This window comes from Vanellus vanellus (assembly GCF_965231255.1).
Source record: "Vanellus vanellus genome assembly, chromosome: 2".
Classification (NCBI taxonomy): domain Eukaryota; kingdom Metazoa; phylum Chordata; class Aves; order Charadriiformes; family Charadriidae; genus Vanellus; species Vanellus vanellus.
Window position 1 is genome coordinate 77,384,625 of NC_138906.1, and position 16,844 is coordinate 77,401,468.

The 16,844-nt window shown below is 39.6% G+C and overlaps 1 protein-coding gene across 2 annotated transcripts in view; it reads left to right on the plus strand.

The window, feature by feature from the left end:
- The window catches only part of DUSP22 (dual specificity phosphatase 22), a gene marked incomplete at its 3' end in the record, with an annotated part of 79,365 nt that overhangs the window by 16,399 nt on the left and 46,122 nt on the right, over nucleotides 1-16,844 (plus strand). For both annotated transcript variants that reach the window (XM_082479895.1, XM_082479896.1), the window contains exon 4: nucleotides 14,064-14,113. In XM_082479895.1, the coding sequence (XP_082336021.1) occupies nucleotides 14,064-14,113 (50 nt within the window). The remainder of the gene's footprint in view (nucleotides 1-14,063; nucleotides 14,114-16,844) is intronic.

Genomic DNA, 16,844 nt, shown 5'->3' on the forward strand with positions numbered 1-16,844 from the left:
TGTCTGGGAGATGAGCTGATTATTAATTACTTTATCATTCATGGTCTTATTGTGGTGCTTGTTTGCAACTAAATGCTTCTGGGTAGGAACAAGGGCCTGGAAAACATCTGTTAGGTTGTATTATGTCCTTTGTTATTTACATCTTTGCCAGGTTGTAGGTAGGTTTGTTTACAACTTGTGTATCCACATTGTGCTTGGGGCTTGTTCTCAAGTCCACTGTCAAATGGGAAAGCTTTCCCTACGTGTCTTCCTCTTCCCCTTTTACCCCAGATTTCGCTTATGGAAAGTGAGGGCTTACATTTGTGTTCAGAAATTCACCTGATGTGATTCAGACCTTTAAACATGGAATTGCAGTGATATGAGAATATTTTTTTTTTCTCCTGAGATTCCCTGTTTTGCGTGTGTGTATTTATGTGAACACTGATCATCTGTAAAAAGCTACCTTTTCTTGGACTGCAGTGGTTGCATTTGTCTTTTGCTAAGAATATTTTATCTCAAGTGTTTCCTAGTCAATCTATAGGAAATGCTACAAATACTTCATTAAACAAACCTTTCTGTGCAAGCTAAGGAAGGTAAGTGTTTTTTAGACACCGAAAACTCAGTAGTGTTGTAGTAACAAGTTATCAAAGAGAATTTGGTCTTTTTTGGCTGTCTGTGGAACAAATAAATATGGATGCGTACCTTAGCTCTCAAAGAGGTCACAAATTACCCACACCTTGCTTGTCAGATTTCGAAGCTTCAGTAATGACTGTTTTGATGCAGAAATACTTCTGATACAGCACTGAAAGCTGATAATGGTGGGTAGAGAATGGAAGTGACCAGTCTGGCTTCGTTGTCCGTACTCAAGAATGCAATACTCGAGAAATAAAAGCGAACCTCAGTGTGTGTGGTGAACACCAACTTGCTACAGATTGTAATGTTATTTTCCACTGTAGTAACTTATGACGTTGCTACTCTCTGTGATGTTACAGACCCTTTTTCACTTGCTTGTTTAAAATGCTCAAAGTACCTTTTAAAAAGTGTGTTTTCCACTGAGCTTTATATGCTGCAGTATTTGGATATATGTTGCTTTAGGTCCTCCTAAGTTGGTAAGCTGTTAGAAAATGATTGAAGAATTTCACAAGAAAGTATTGGTTTAGGTTACATAGCGTGTTCCTGTTGAGAAAGAACTTAAAAAAAAATGTTTTTTCACTGAAACTTGGTTTCAGACATTATCTCAATGATCATTTACAAACCCTCATGGATGTCTCATTTATGGGGTGCTCATAATCAACGTTTGGCCTTAGGAAGTTATTGCATACTTTCAAGCTGGAATAACAGGAAAAAGTAGGTTTAAAGATCAATTAGATTCTAAGACTTTTTATACCTTTAGACATTGACAGGCTGCATTAAGTACAAGATGCAGAATTGTTTTGTAAGATGAGTGATTTACACTGGCAGGAATTTGCCAAAATCTGGCTTGAACCATCTTGCAATATTGCCCCTTAATTCTTTTTGTATAAACTGTTTCAAGGAAATTTGTCCTTTAATAAAACCAATCCTGAAATTAATTTGTATTTAGAAAGCATCCTAAGGTTATTGTTCCAATAAAGTACACTGTTGTTATACAGGATCTTAGCCACTTAGGTAGGCATTTTGTAGTTTAAAGATGCAGGTTTATAACTCCCATCACAAAAACTATAGGTAACTGGTGGCGTGCCCAAGTGAGAGGACTGCATACCATATGGAACAAGGTTTGTTATTTCAGATGCATGGAAGTCACCTCCTGAGTAAGAGTGGTATCCAACAGCATCATGTGTGTTCCCGCAGAGGCACAGAGGCAATAGCCTTGGTGAATCAAGTTGGCTCCTTCACAGCACTTTGGCTGGCTGCCCATGGAACACTCACAGATGTTTTATAAATCCACACAAAAGCCATATACAGAGGAGAATAATTAGGTTTCTTGCCACCTGCTTTCTAATCCATTTCTCAGTTAGTTCAGGTTTTAAAATCTCTGTTCAGAATGTGACATACACTGAAAGGTGGATGGGGAAACATATCTCAGAGTGTGCTTTAAATAATAGTGTATCTGGCAGTGACCTGTTGGATCTATCCAACAGGTTGTCATCCATCTGTACTTCTGTAAGGCCTTTGACACAGTCCCCTACAACATCCTTCTCTCTAAATTGGGGAGATACGGATTTCATGGATGGACTGTTTGGTGGATGAGGAATTGATAGGATGATCGCGTCCAGAGGGTAGTGGTCAATGGCTCAATGTCCAGATGGAGATCAGTGATGAGTGGTGTCCCTCAGGGGGTCGTATTGGGACCAGTACTGTTTAATATCTTCATCAGTGATATAGACAGTGGGATCGAGTGTGCCCTCGGCAAGTTTACAGATGGCACCAAGCTGAGTGGTGCAGTTGACACACCTGAGAGACAGCATGCCATTCCAGAGGGACCTGGACAAGCTTGAGAACTGGGTCCATGTGAACTTCATGAGGTTCAACAAGGCCAAGTGCAGGGTTCTGCGTCTGGGTTGGGGCAACCCGTGGCATCAGTACAGGCTGGGGGATAAAGGGATTGAGAACAGCTCTGCTGAGGACTTGAAGGTACTGGTGGATGAAAAGCTGGATGAACTATTCTATGATTCTGTGATCTCTTGGTAGAACTCTCTTTTTAAAGCTAGGACAAATAGAGGTTGGGGTTGGAGACCAAAAGGTCAAATGTCTGACTTATGATATCCATATATCTGAAGCAAGATGGTGGGGTTAGTCAGAATCCACAGAGGATGTGGAAGCACTCTTAAGGAATCCTGAGCAGTTCTTCCCCCTGTTGCTTCAAAGGACGCCAGCTAGGTGTTACTCTATTGCATTAAATCTGGAGTCTTAACAAATTTTGTGCCAGTTGATCTAAGTGAAGTAAGTAAAGGCAAATCTTGTTAATCTTGCCAGAAGAGTCTGGTTGCAGGTCCACTGAAGCTAAGAGTGTTTCTCTGGATTTTCCAGATTGACCCTGTTCTGGCGCACGTTACATGGAGATGAATGTGGGCTCAAACCAAACAGGATGCTGATGTGGATTTTGCACCTGCTTGGAAACAGCTGCATCCCATTCTAGAAAGTATGTGCTGTGGTGGACAGTTGTGTCTGAGCAGCTGAACTTGCAGCATCCTTAATCTTCTCATACTGTTCTTCCTGCTGTCCCCCCAACCACACACACTTAAATACTGGCAAAAGCAGTATTTAAGATATTTTATAAATCCACACAAAAGCCATATACAGAGGAGAATAATTAGGTTTCTTGCCACCTGCTTTCTAATCCATTTCTCAGTTAGTTCAGGTTTTAAAATCTCTGTTCAGAATGTGACATACACTGAAAGGTTCCTCTGCTGCATTGGGCAGCAATTGCTGTGTGTAATGCAGGAGTACAGCATGAGTGGGGAGGTTGATTGAGGTAAGGCTGGGTTACAGAGGTCTCTGAGCTCTGCACTTTACAGCCAGAGCATTTCACAGTTCTTGGTCTGTCTGACAGGCTTTGAGGTGCCAGTCATGGTGACTGTTGTGTGCATTGTAGACACCTGTCCATCAATCAGGAAATGGACTGAAACTACCAGCTTCTTTCATACGGTCCACCACGCATTTGTCAGTTACTGGTAATTCTGCTGTTGCTCTTGACCTGCACCAGAGGTTTGGTCTAGTAAATGTATGAATCCTTTTACCAGTTGCCTGTGGTTGTGGAGTCCTTTGGCATTAATTTGTTTATAGCATTATCATTGTCAGATTGACCAGTGCTGCATCGCAGGAAGCTCTGTATGCTGTACTTATCTTGGAGACATCGTAACAATCACAGTAATGTAGATCTTAAATAAACAAGAGTTTAGCTGGGCATTCCTGTACTGTCTTCTGCCAGAAAAGCTTTCCATTGTTTACACCAAATTGCATTAAGAGTAGGCTTTCGCATGTGTGCTGCTTCTATATGCATGTCAGTTCTCTTTCTTTGTTTTTCTGCTGCTACAGAATATTTGTTTTGTTTTTATTTTTAGTGTGTTGTGTTTTTTTTTTCAGATGACAAAAGAGTACATCAGTATATGTGATAGTTTCAATTAGTCATTTGGATGAAGCATAAGGAAATGAAATCCCGACAAAACATGCACAATTTTTTGGGTTGGGGGGTATTGTCATCTCTGTCTGCTCAGTACCAAAGCTGTCATAATTTTTATGAAACTCCATTTCATGTGAATAGCCAATCTGTGTCCCTGCGATACTTATGTACCAGATGGTTCTGTTTCAAGTCTGTTTGTGGGATTTCTTCTCCAAGCAAAAAGAGTGATCTTAAAGCACTGTATGGAACTCTTTGAATGTTGCAATAATGTCTTCTGGTTGCTGAGAAAATACTCTGATGCCTAGGAAACATTTGCTCTTCTTTTTATTTAACTTTCTTAAAATATTAGCTTTATAGGTTATATTTTTTCCCCATCATTCTGCATAGTTAACCAGAGCACCCACAAAGGACAGTTTTTTGTTTTTTTTTTTTTTCTTTGTATTCTGATGCCATTAACAATATCATCTTAATCTGGTACATGCTATCTCCAGAGCAGTGGTTTTCCTCCCCTTTTTCCTGAATTGATGACTACCTAAATAAGTGTTGATATGGTAAGTGGGTGGAGGGGTGGGGGAAGTAGAGAAGAGCTAACTGCTGACTGAACAAAGCATCTTTTTTGTCCAGTCTGTTAGCTTGTGCAGCTAGCACAGCTTAAATGAACTGTATTTTAATAATAAAAGCTTCACAGGCCAGGTCATCTTATAAAGAATTTTAGATTTATTTTTTCCTTGCAAATTTTAAAATTGTAATCAGAGTGGAAATAGGGATTCAAATGCTCAATATCTCAGAAGCCGAACTGAAAGGGAAGAGCACAATTTAAAAAAAATCTATGCTTATCTTTTATAAAAATCTTTCATACTCCCTGAGTAAACGGTCGAATGCATTAATAGAATACAGGCAATAGGAAGATGCTGTAACTGGAACAGAACCAGTAAGTGTGAAAAATAGAAGTTGTGGAAAGGTAAGGATGCTACAGAGAAGCTGTATAACTTCTCCACAACAGTTTTGTCTCTGCTGAATGTGGTGATATACCTTTTTTATAAGATGTTAAGGCCGAGAAAATGGCAGCTGGGGATATCAGAAGAGGAAGTGCTGGATCAAGTTTATGAATTGGAAAAAAAAAAAGTGTATGACTGGCTGGTAAATCCAGACTTTTCCAGGAAAGTGAAAAGTTAAATGACTGAACGCCTATCAAAAACTGAGAAATGTTTCTAAGATCAAATGGTCATAGCTTGCAGACCTAGTATAGAAATGCATTCATATCAGCTTGCATTAAGATCTGGAATCTCATTTCATATTTTTTAAGCCTGGATGGGCGTTGTAAATCTTAATGCGGTTTTAGCTGGGCAGGATAGTTTTGCATGTTTACATATGATCTTTAGACTATCCATGTGCAGTTTTTTAGAAAAGGGAAGCAAACTAAGTTACAGAGGAGCTGAACCGGCAGCTCTGGCACAATGCTTAGTATAGTTTAGGGATAGTGTTTTTGCTATAGAAACCTGTCGTATCTGCTGTTAGCACTTAATATGATGAGGTTTACTATGGGGGAGCTTTTACTGAAGCTTTGGAAGGGAATAGTCTCATCTCCTTTTAGTTTTCTAATTCTTACTTTCCATCACCAGTTTGTGGAAACTTCTTTCTTTCTCTCATGGTTGCACATTCTGGACTGACTTTTTTTTGTGTGTGTGTCTCCGTGTGTATAACATGGATTACCTTGTGCTAAAACAAAAGAAAAAAATCCTGTGTCATGCCCCCAGCTGATAACTCTGGAAGTGCTGAAAGCTGCCTTAGTGCTTTCTTCTTTGGCTCTGTAATCCAAAGGAATATCCTCACATAGGCACCAGTCCAGAAAGCATTTGTTTGGACTCAAAAACATATCACTGCTCAACACAAAATAACTAAATAGGGAAATATTGGGAAACCAATCAGCCCTAGGTGTTTGTTGTTTTTTTGTGTGTGTGTGTTGTTTTTTTTTTTGTTTGTTTGTTTTTAAAAAAAAAGCATAACTAATTCTGGACAGATAATGCTCAGCAAGTGAGAACCACCAGCCTATTAAAACCATGTTACGATGTTGGATAGCATACAGAAGTCTTGAGCTGTAGGAGGCCATTCGTATATGAAAATTGCATTTTGATGACATGATGCGAGAAGTCCCTGCTGGGTATGGCTGGGCAACATATTCTCTGCACAGGCTCTGCTGTCTTTGGTATCCAGCCCAAAGAGTTATGGGAACTGTTAAAGAGGGAGATGGCAAGACAGCCCTCAAAATCAGAGTTGCTAATATCATGTTGCAAGGTCATTGCTGTTGTATAAAGATCAGTTCTGCAAATTAATAATTTAGTCAAGACTGTTGCATTTCCTTCTATAGCAATAAGCTCTTATATCACCACTGCTGGAAGCTGTCAATTTTCAGCCTTTATACTACCATCAAGAGGAAGTGTACAAGCGCTTCTTCTAATAAAAAAAACTTAACTTTCTTCTATGATGTTTCACTGCCTTTTCATGGTAAGGGTTTCCCCTCATGAGACGTTTCAGAAGACCATGCTGAGCAAAATAGCTACCATTTTTCTTTCAGGTGTAGCAGCAGCAGAAGATTCTCTCTAGTTTGAAGTAATGCCCTGTCTGGCATTGGCTTTGCTTGTGAAGTTGGTAGCTCTGACTAATTTTTCAAAAATGACATCGGTAGCCCACTAAGAAGCCTCCAAGAGACTTCCACAAAGCGACTTTTAAAGTGTCAGGCCGGGCCTTCATCACGAGGTACCCTTGGCAGAGGCTGCTGTGGTGGTGCGCTGTTTGAATTGCTCAGCGCGCAATAGCTGTGTCAGGGGAAGCACGTTCCTGTGGTGGCAGACGGCAGGGAGGAAAGGATGAGGACCGATTGAAGCTTTCCATGGTGATCTCTTTGCACGAGAGATGTTTGGATGAGTAAACGCCTGGTGTTTCTCATTGCTTGGATAGTGTTGACCAGAACACAACAAATGCTCTGACCTGCTCTGTGCAGAGGAGATGATGTGGAGAGTGTGTTAATCCGTGCTTGTAATGTGAGCATATTCCAGAGGTGTAGCAATCGTGTTCCAGCATTCCCTGGAAGAAAGAGGCGGGTGGGATGTTTTGTTTTATTGTAGTACTCAGATCCCCTTGAGGGTTCAGGTACCAAGTGTAATAGGTAGTGCTCAGATGTTAGATATGCCCTGACATGCCTGGGGGCTTGAATACATCATCTAGGAAAGGCAGACTAACAAGGTCCTTCCTCTCAGCTAAGTATGTAGTCCTGTAAATATTCTCGTTGTGTCCTAAAGGAGATGAACCACAATTTAGTATGAACTCATTAGTGTTTTCTCCCACTCTGCATTCCTTCAGATGAGCCGGGTTAGAATTGGAAATAATACGTGCAGCTTTGTGTAAGTAAAATAAAGTCCCTAACTCTTCCACATTTCCCTCATTACAATTTTAGAAAGGGTGACAGAGAGGAGATATGGGGAAGGAGGGCTTTAACAGGATGCTTTATATTTACGATTGGCACGTTCCAGCTCAATGATGTGGACTTTTCAAAAAAGTCACTGAGACTATTTCCTAAGAAAACCATTTAAAAACATTGCAAAAACCCCCATGACTTTATAAAAGCTATTGTATTATTCAGGATTACACAAACCAAATGTATAAATTGTATTGCAGGAGCATTCCGCTTTCTGTTGTTCATATTCTTCATGTAATTTCAATTTCATTTATAACATTTTTCAAAACCAAACCTGAGTGTTGTTCACTAAAGTGAATCAGTGGTTGTTTTTTGCTGAAACACAAATGTATTTTCTATGAGTCATTAATAAAATCAGCACCAATGGTGATTGCTACAGAAAGTAACTGAAAGGACAAACAAACGGTTGAACGGTTTTCAGTTTAGCAGGTTCAGTTTGGTGCATTACTGGACAAAACCCTTGATAATCTCTTGTTGGTTTGGCTTGAGGAAGCTTTGTGCCGGCTGTTTCCCACTTTAGCTTTTTTGCTGAAATGCCCCTAAACAAAAATAAGTCCTCCTGCCCTCATCTGTTGATGTGACGACTCAAATTAACACATGGTTTTTGACTAACCTGAAAGAACTTGCCAGGTGCTGGAGGTTTTCTATTTGCATCTGGGTTCACAAATTTAAGTTTAGGGGTTTAGGTTTAAAAAAAATTTCTTGGAAGTCGTTGATGGTTGTCTTTACATAAATTTAAATAGAGAGGTTTAATGCCAAAAATACAATCCTACTCTTTTTAAACTTTTTTTTTTTTTTTTTTTTTTTTAAACAACCCTTTTCCCCACCCCCTGCCCTTGGAGAACAGAAATTTTGTAATTTGAGGTTCTTTCCCCCTCTCCTCACCTTGTAACATTTGAAGTTCTAGATTCAGGTTTCCAGTGCTAACTAGAACCTCAGAAATGTTGTATATACAGCAGTGGCGGGGACAATGTTCTGAAGAACATCTGTAAAAAAGATTACTTGGAAAATCTACTAAACGTGAAATAATGCGTAGCATTTTTAGTCTTTGCTCTTATTCTCATGCATGCTGTTTTGCTAGAGTACTCGGTTTTATATAAAAATTGCTGGACGGTTTTCTTTCATGGATAAACTGTATGTTAGTATGATTTAGGGTGTAATCAAACTGAGCATCTTTCTTAATGACTTCAGAATCTTTGATCATTCCGTAGGAGCAAACATCCATAAAGGTGTTGCATTTGTCTCTCAGTACTTTTTGCACCTTATCCTGTTCAGAGTCAAAATTATTCTTGGTATCATGCGATTAAATTTGAGTGTGTTTTTTGGAGATCCTATTCTCAGTCACTGACCCATTATCTGACATGTAGCACTTGTAGATGTGTCATTTTGCTACTGCAAAATTCTACATGTTCTACTAGAAAAACCCAAATGCCAGTTTTTACAAGTTCAGTTAAAATGAAACGGGCGCTTTTTAAATGGACTATAGGTAAGTAGAATAGAAAGAGTGTTCCTTAAACTGGACTGTTACATTTCCCGACCCCATCATGAAATACTAGATTTAATAACAAAAATTTAATTATCTTTTTTTTTTTTTTTTTTTTAAAGCTAATGATAACAGGGAGGTGGTGTTCTGTAGTCTTACTGGCTTTTTCAAATGTGAAATAGCTGTTCAGTTTCTAATCTTAGTAGATTAGACCTCTAAAATAATTAAAATTTTGAAAATTACTGCGATTCCATGAATACCTTATTAACTGTAGTGTAAATCTTCTAGATATATATGTGTGCACCTAAACCTTTTTGGTTTTAGTATCTCAATATTCACTGAAGCAGAACTGATTTAGTTCTAGAATCTGTGATGAAATTGTGCAAGTGTTGTCATTGTTTCTCAAATAACAGTGAATTTTAGAAATTTTACTTAACTCTCGCTTGTTTCAACTTTGACAATCTTGAAATCAGAATACCTGCTCTAGTTTTGTTAGCTCTCACTGTATCGGTTTAACTGTAGCATTTAGTTTCAGGGCCTAAGAGAGATAGAAATCTAGTTTTGGTGGTTACTCTGCTGAAACAGAAAACAGAAAAGTAAATTATATTTTAATTTAATGATTTTTTGAAGTAATCTTTACAGGTTAGATACACCAAAAGAAATGGGAGTGCTGCTTTTTTTTGATGAGGAGGGCATCAGTTAGGATCATCATGTGAATAATAAGAAAAAAGTTTAGACAGATATGTGTGGAGAGTAGGGGTCTCTGGTGGTAAAGGTGATTGATGGAGAAAAGAAAGTGAGCAATGATTTAAAAGTAACAAGTGGAAAGTGGTGGTGAATGGAAATGAGCTGAAGAAAGCTGTGTAGAGCATCTCATTGACCTAGGAGCTTGGGTTTGAACATGTTCCATATGCATGAAATGTTTTATTACCTGAGAATATATATAAACTCCTGTTTAATTAAAAAGGTTGGATTGATTTTTTTTTTTAGTAGGTAATCTGGGAGAAAGCTTGTTTAGAGAGATAAGACGTGACTGACACCAGCTGAAGAAATGTTTGAATAACAATATGTTGGCAGCAGTATTCAATAAATAAAGTGGATGTAATACTTCATTTAGGATTTAAAATAATCTTTCTCTCTTCATCAGTTTTTATAATTGCAAGCTTTTCTCTTTACTTTGAACATATACCATGTTTTGAGATGAGTTAGCTATTCTGTTGCACCTAATTTAGTGTGTGTAGGTGAAGTGGCCCAATACCTGTTTTGAGTTGTTCTGTCCTTCCTCCATGGAATTTTAGAGAATTGTTATTCCTAGGGAACAAAACAGAGTTAATTTAAAAATAATAAATAAAATAAAGACTTCCATATGGTTGACATGAAATTTGTATTCTGTCTTCCCATCTTTATTAACATGCAGTTTTGGTTCAACTTCGTATATTGCATTTGCAATCAGACTTCAGTTCATTTAATGAAACTGCAGCCTAGGTACTAGGTTGGAGCTTGTTGAAATTTTCACTAGGAGCTGGTCTGCTTTGACTCTTCAACAATCTTTTGATATAGCTTACTCTATTTTAGTCAATGTTTCACTGATTGTTACCTTCTTACATCTTATGCTTTGCAGTTTCAGAAAGGCAAAAAACCTGCTAGGTAATAAAATAGTAATGTCTATTTCTTGCGTGCTAGTGCTCTATCTAAAATGTAGGTATTTAGTTGTTTGGTTGGCATAAACTGTTTTGCCTTTAAAGGTCCCTTTGGGACAGTTCTTAGATGTTATCTGCAGGGTATGTGCACAGGAAGGACAGCAGTGTCTTGAGGCACAAATATACAAATAATATTATGATCCTGGGTAGTTTTGTTTTGTTGTTTTTTTTTTTTTTTTTTTTAAATAGTCGCAGTCAGCAGGGTTCAGTAATTAAATATCTTCCTATTGCCAATAAGTTTAAAAAAGAAAGCCTGTCCAGCATATGTGAGGAAAAGCTAATTCCAGCAATCAACATGAATATCTACACAGAAAATCCTGAGTCTCATTTATGAATACCTGCCCCATACAATCTTGTGTCATTGTTGTATTTCGGGTATCCAGTTATGATGAATGATATTTGATCCTATTATCATCATTATTATTTCAACCAAGAGAAGCAAAACTTGATGGTAGGGTGGGATCCTCAGGAGTTACCAACTCTGGCCAAGCTGTGTTTGGGTCGGAGTCACTGAGAGTTTCACTGTTGATTTTTGTGGGAGTCAGGTTAGGTCACTGCACAGTACTTTTGAAATCCCACCTCTAACTATTTCTGAGTTGAGTGTGTGATTATTTCCTCACAGGGAGGAGTCCATCACCACAGCCTTCCAAAACACCATACAAGTGCCATGCGTCAGTTCAAAATACCAAATTCCAGTAACTTTAACCATCTCCTGTCTGAGAAGCCGTATTAATAAGGCTAATAGGCTGATGCTGAGCATTTGCAAGCACAGTAGTGAAAAGACTGCTGTGGGCTTCACTGGAAGTTGGAAGTGCTGAAGACCTCCAGGATCAGGCTTTGGATGAGCCATTCAGTACCATGTGCGGTCTCTCATAGGCTAGTTTCATGCTTGCTTGCGGTAGTGGGAACTAGCCAGCCATGACAAAAAAAGAACATTGTGGGTCTTAAGCTTGTGCTGGTGCTACTTCTGCTTTTAAAGTGAACATGATCTGAAAGCCCCTCTGCACTCAGCCTGTGAAAAGCACTCAGCATGTGCCAGAGCTTCTGAAATCTGCGGAACAACTTGCATCAGTGCATGCTGGAGGAGCAAACCTTCTGGCATATAGTGTCCTCCAGAGTTAACCCATCTTCTACCTTTGGTCGTCTTCCTGTTTTTTCCCTTGCTGATGCAGAGTTAGTGGCATGGACTTGTCTAGAGGTGTGGGGGAAAGAATAGCGTGTAAATTTACTTTCAGGTCACAGGCCCTCGTTGTACTGGGGTGACTCACTTGAAGTGATACTAGTGTCCGAGATAAACCTCTCAGATGCGTCATATAAGATGCTTATTATCGTAATTCATCTGTCACAATATAATTATCCTTGGCTCAGCAGTCTATCAATATATGTATTACTGCTACATTGTCTTTCTAAATGGATATATCTGCGCAAGCTGTTGTGGATCAGCTTACGGCTGTGGAGCCATCCTAGTTTCCCACACAAGGCATCCCCTCTCCTGATACAAGGCAGGAGGGACTGTTAGTTGTTGATGCCGTTGCCTCCGGCAAGGCATTTGGCTTTGGCTTGCAAACTGACTTCATTCTTATTCTATCTCCCCTCAGCTGCATTTTGCCATGTAGCTCTCACACAAAATGCCATGTGCTGTCACTGGCTTGGTGTTGTCCTAATGGTGCCTTCTCCTGCATCAGATACTGCCACGTCTCCATCTCCACACTTAGCACTGTCTGCAGAGCATTCCGTGCTCTGACTCTGCCTTCCCCAAACCAGAAGGCTATAGGCAGAAGCAGCTCTCCTCCGGTTGTAGCATGCTGAAGATGGCATGTCAGAGTGAGGAAGTCTGGTAAAGCATGGTGGGGACAGGGCAGGCTTTCGAATCTGTGTGTCTGTGAAGAGAACACTGGCTGAAGGGGTTCTGCTGGGCTGAGTAAACGGCTGGTGCCATGTGTAAGTGGGTGGTGAAGAGATGCGGGTGAAGCATCACCACATCCTTTCTGACATAGTGGTGAAGTTCATGCATCTTGCAGAGCATCAGCATGATGGTGTATCAGGGTGCCAGGGGTCAGGACCTCTTGTAAAAGGGTTTGGTGTGAGGTGGCAAGTGAAGTAACAAAGTGTGAGTTGGGGAAATAAGGAGTTTGTGAGCCAGCAAAGCAAAGGTGATGTTGGAGAAGGTGCTGCCTCAGGTAGCCATCACAGTTGAGCAGTGAAACCCCCACCACCCCACCAAGCTAGCAAGTGAAATGCCTGGTAGATACATGCGGTGTTCCACCTTGTTGGCAAAGGATCTCTTATAGATAAATATGTCACTTTCCATGTATGTTGTTGAACATGCAGGATTATTACAGGGGTTTGCATTGTTACAGAAAGATAAACTAAGGTGCATTTTATGGTGGACGTTTTGCTGTGAATCTCTATCTTTACAAGTACATCTGGGAAATTCATAACTGCATCTGAGATAAGTCAAAAAAGTTCCAGTGAATTATTAGGTTTTTGTTTGTCTGAGCTGCAACCTATATTCTTGGAAGTCCTATTTGAGAAGTTAGCTAAATATGCTTTCAGAAGTGTTCTTTTTCTTAAGTCATAGGAGCAAAACAAGCTTTGAAAATAAAATGACAGTTAAAATGAGCATTGACAATGCAAAACAGTAGTGTATGATTATAGTGTTGTTTTAAATATACCCAGTAACATTTTTAATGCATCAGAAATTATTATCTAACTTCCCTAATTGATCTTGTAACTTACTATGATAGCTGACTTAGAAAGTGAGGCTAACATTGTGGAAGAAAAGTATGCATTTTACAGTTGTCTTTCTTGAAGTTTCCCCAAAATAAAAAACAAAACCCATACCACAAACATGTTTCTTCTCTGAAATGCATTTTGTTTGGTTTGTCAATTAGGTAAAGAAAAATAATTGCGTGGGATCAAAAGAAATTGCTTATCACAATTTTATGTTGTAGCATCTGTTCAGAGAAAGGGAAGGGCAGGAGAAGATGCAACTTAGTTTTACTAGAAATGTAAGAAGAACAAGGTTTTGAAAAAGAGATTTCCACCTTTTTTAGTCAAGATGCTTCTATTTTAAAAAGATTGATGTTGGGCCTTGGGATAAGCATGACTAAGCTATGTGCTGGTGTCTTAGCAACAAAGCAGATGTGAAAACAGTGTTTTAAAATCTGGCTGCATAGAGATGATCTCTGCTTGTCTGAACAATGATGTGCTTTCCTCAAAGTCAATAAAACTGCACCAGTCTAGAGCAGGACTTGCATGGTGGTAGATAAATGTATTTAACTTGGACATTTTCTTCTCATTCATTTTTGCTTCTTTACACAGGGAGTGAAGTATCTGTGCATTCCTGCTGCTGACTCACCCTCGCAGAACTTGTAAGTTTTCTTTAAAAATAATCACAAAACCCCAGAAATCCCTCAGTACCATGATGCCTGTTTTACAATGAGCTGAAAGATCTGATTCGGATATCTCACAAGTATTACACAGATGTGGTTTTTAATCTGTTAGGAAAACACAGTAACACTTTATTCCAGCCACTTTAGTTCAGGCCCTGCTTTTCATTGTAAGGGTTTGTAGGAGAGTCTATGTAAACACTCTTGTGGCATTAAACTTCAGGAATGCTGTAGTGAGCCCACTCATAATTTGGCCCCAGTTTATTCTAGTCATTGTTTTTTGTAAATCTTTTTGCTTGGCTGTTCTTTTTTGTTAGCGCTATCATCAGCCATTAACAAAAAGAAAGTAGTTGAAAGAGACATGAAGCCTGGTGCTTCAAGGGTTGAAATAAATTCCTCATAGTGGGCCTTCAAGATAAAGTCCCAGTGTGCAAACTACCCATGCAACTATCTGCTCTGAACTTCTTGAACCTGCCTCAGAAGGCCCTGCTGCTCTTAGTAGTAGGCTGGCATGGCAGGGAGTTTCTGCCCTGCAGTGACTCTTGCCTTGAGGATATATGTACTGAAACTGGGGTGTCCCAGCCTCGCTCTCTCTCATTTCTGCTAACATTCATGAAATGCTAATTGACTTGCCCTTGGTCTTAATGTTTTGAACCATTAAGCATAGCAAGTCTTGATTCCAAAGAGAAATCAAAACAGGTTTTGTAAGAGAACTTGGATGGTGACCAACTCTTTCTTCTAGAGCTCACTGTTTATGTTGGGGAGAGGGGAGGGGGATTTCAGCCACATCCTGCTACTGAGTTTTGTAGAGAAACAAGTAGTTGAAAGAGGCCTGGTAGGTACGGAAGGAAACGTAGCACTGCTTTTCTCTCACATCACAGCAATATTCCGGGTCATGCTTTCGGGGTATATTTTTAGAGTATGTGTTTCTCGTACCCTAGAAAGATTCCAGCGTGGCACTTCATGTGTGGTGATTTGCCTTTTTCATTCTGTATTTCTGTCATGATTTTAGGGGAAAGGGAGAAAAAAAGCCCTACCCCCCCCAACACACAACAAACAACACCCCAAACCCCTAAATTTCAAGACAGGTCTGTAATGAGAAAGCAGACAGCTAATTGCCTTTGTCATGGGCAACTTTTGTGGCCTTAATAGTTAAAATAAATAAAAATAAGTAAATGTGAAAAAAAAATCCTTTGGGGAAGGAAAAATGTATGAGATTCGAGGGAAACATTCACATGCTGTCCTATTAATTGTTTGTTGGTATTCTGAGATCTGTAGCATTTCTGAAAACATTTTGCAAATCTGCTTCCTTTGTTAATAGAGGTCTGGATCAATTGGGAATGGAAATAAAGGAAAGCATTTGGGATGAACATTAATCAATGCACAATTCAGCCCCTCCCTTCCTGTTAAGTATCAAGGAGTTATATTGAAAAACCACCTCCGTTGCTTGGGCTGTCTGGCACAGTACCAAAGCTCTTAAAGCGTCAGTAAGAAGATACAATATTTGCATGAGTATTGTTTCTGTTACGCTGCAGGCATCTAAAATACTTGCTTTGGTATCAGGTGGTTGCAAGCAAACGTCATTACTTCTAATACTGATACATTTTATCACTTAAAATAAAACTTGATGAGTAACTGATTTTTCTTTTTTGCTTTATACAGTCTAGATCTTCAAGTTAAACCAAATCATGATTCTCGCAAGTAGCAATGTTGCTTGCTTTGCACATACAATCTTCTGAAAGCCAGAGGAAGCTGTCTTTGTTCAGTCTGTGGGGATTTAACACAATCCTGTATAGGAGTGGTTAACCGTACTGCCTGTGCCCTCTGCGGGGGGAGGGATAGCTGGGGAACAGGAAAGGGAATTGGTCCCTCTGCATCATCTTTGTCTATCTACCATATTCTTTCAAAAGAGGGATTCTGGTGGTGTCAGGATTAAAAAAAAAGCAGCATCCTGTATTGCAGGTCCTTGTGCTTTCTTAGCAATGGTTGACAGGCACAACTGACCCCATACACACTGCTGTCTTGCCTGTCTCCCCCAACAGCAAGACTGTTAGTAGCTTTGCTGCTACTTTGCAACTGCTGGCAGGTTAATAAGGTCCAACTGAAAGCCTTTACCCACTGAATTTTGGGACCATGAGCTCTTAATTCACTTCTTCAGCTCAGTTTTTTTGGGGGGTGGGGACTTTGGTTTCTTGTATGTGTAATACACATTTACTCCTAGTTTGTTTAGTGGAGCTGCCTTCCTCAGAGGAATGAATGGCCAGGGAAATACAGCAGGGATTCCCCTGTTAACGTGTTGGTGTTCACTTAGGTGGCTCAAAAGCTTGCTTCTACTCCCATGCTCTGCCCCTACCAAGCATGGGAATCAAGCAGTTGCTTTTGAGGCTCGAGGTGCTTCCCTGCCGTTAAATGAGCGTTTTCCCTGGACTGTGAGAATTTTACCTTAGGCCATTGACTTCTCCAGAAATGTCATCTCATATAGAACCTGTTGCTAAAAAGGTAATTCTATAAAAATCAGATCTTCCTTTCCTGTCCTGTTCCAGCTAATTGTCTTAGGCAACGTGTTTCTAAGGAACTAACTTCCATCGGTCAGGCTGTTAATGGTGATAATACTGAAGCCAGATAACCTACTAAGAAAAGAAATTTAGGTTGATCTTTGCTGTATTTACATTGCCAAAAGAAAGAAACACCAAGGTGCTTCTTCCTATCTGAT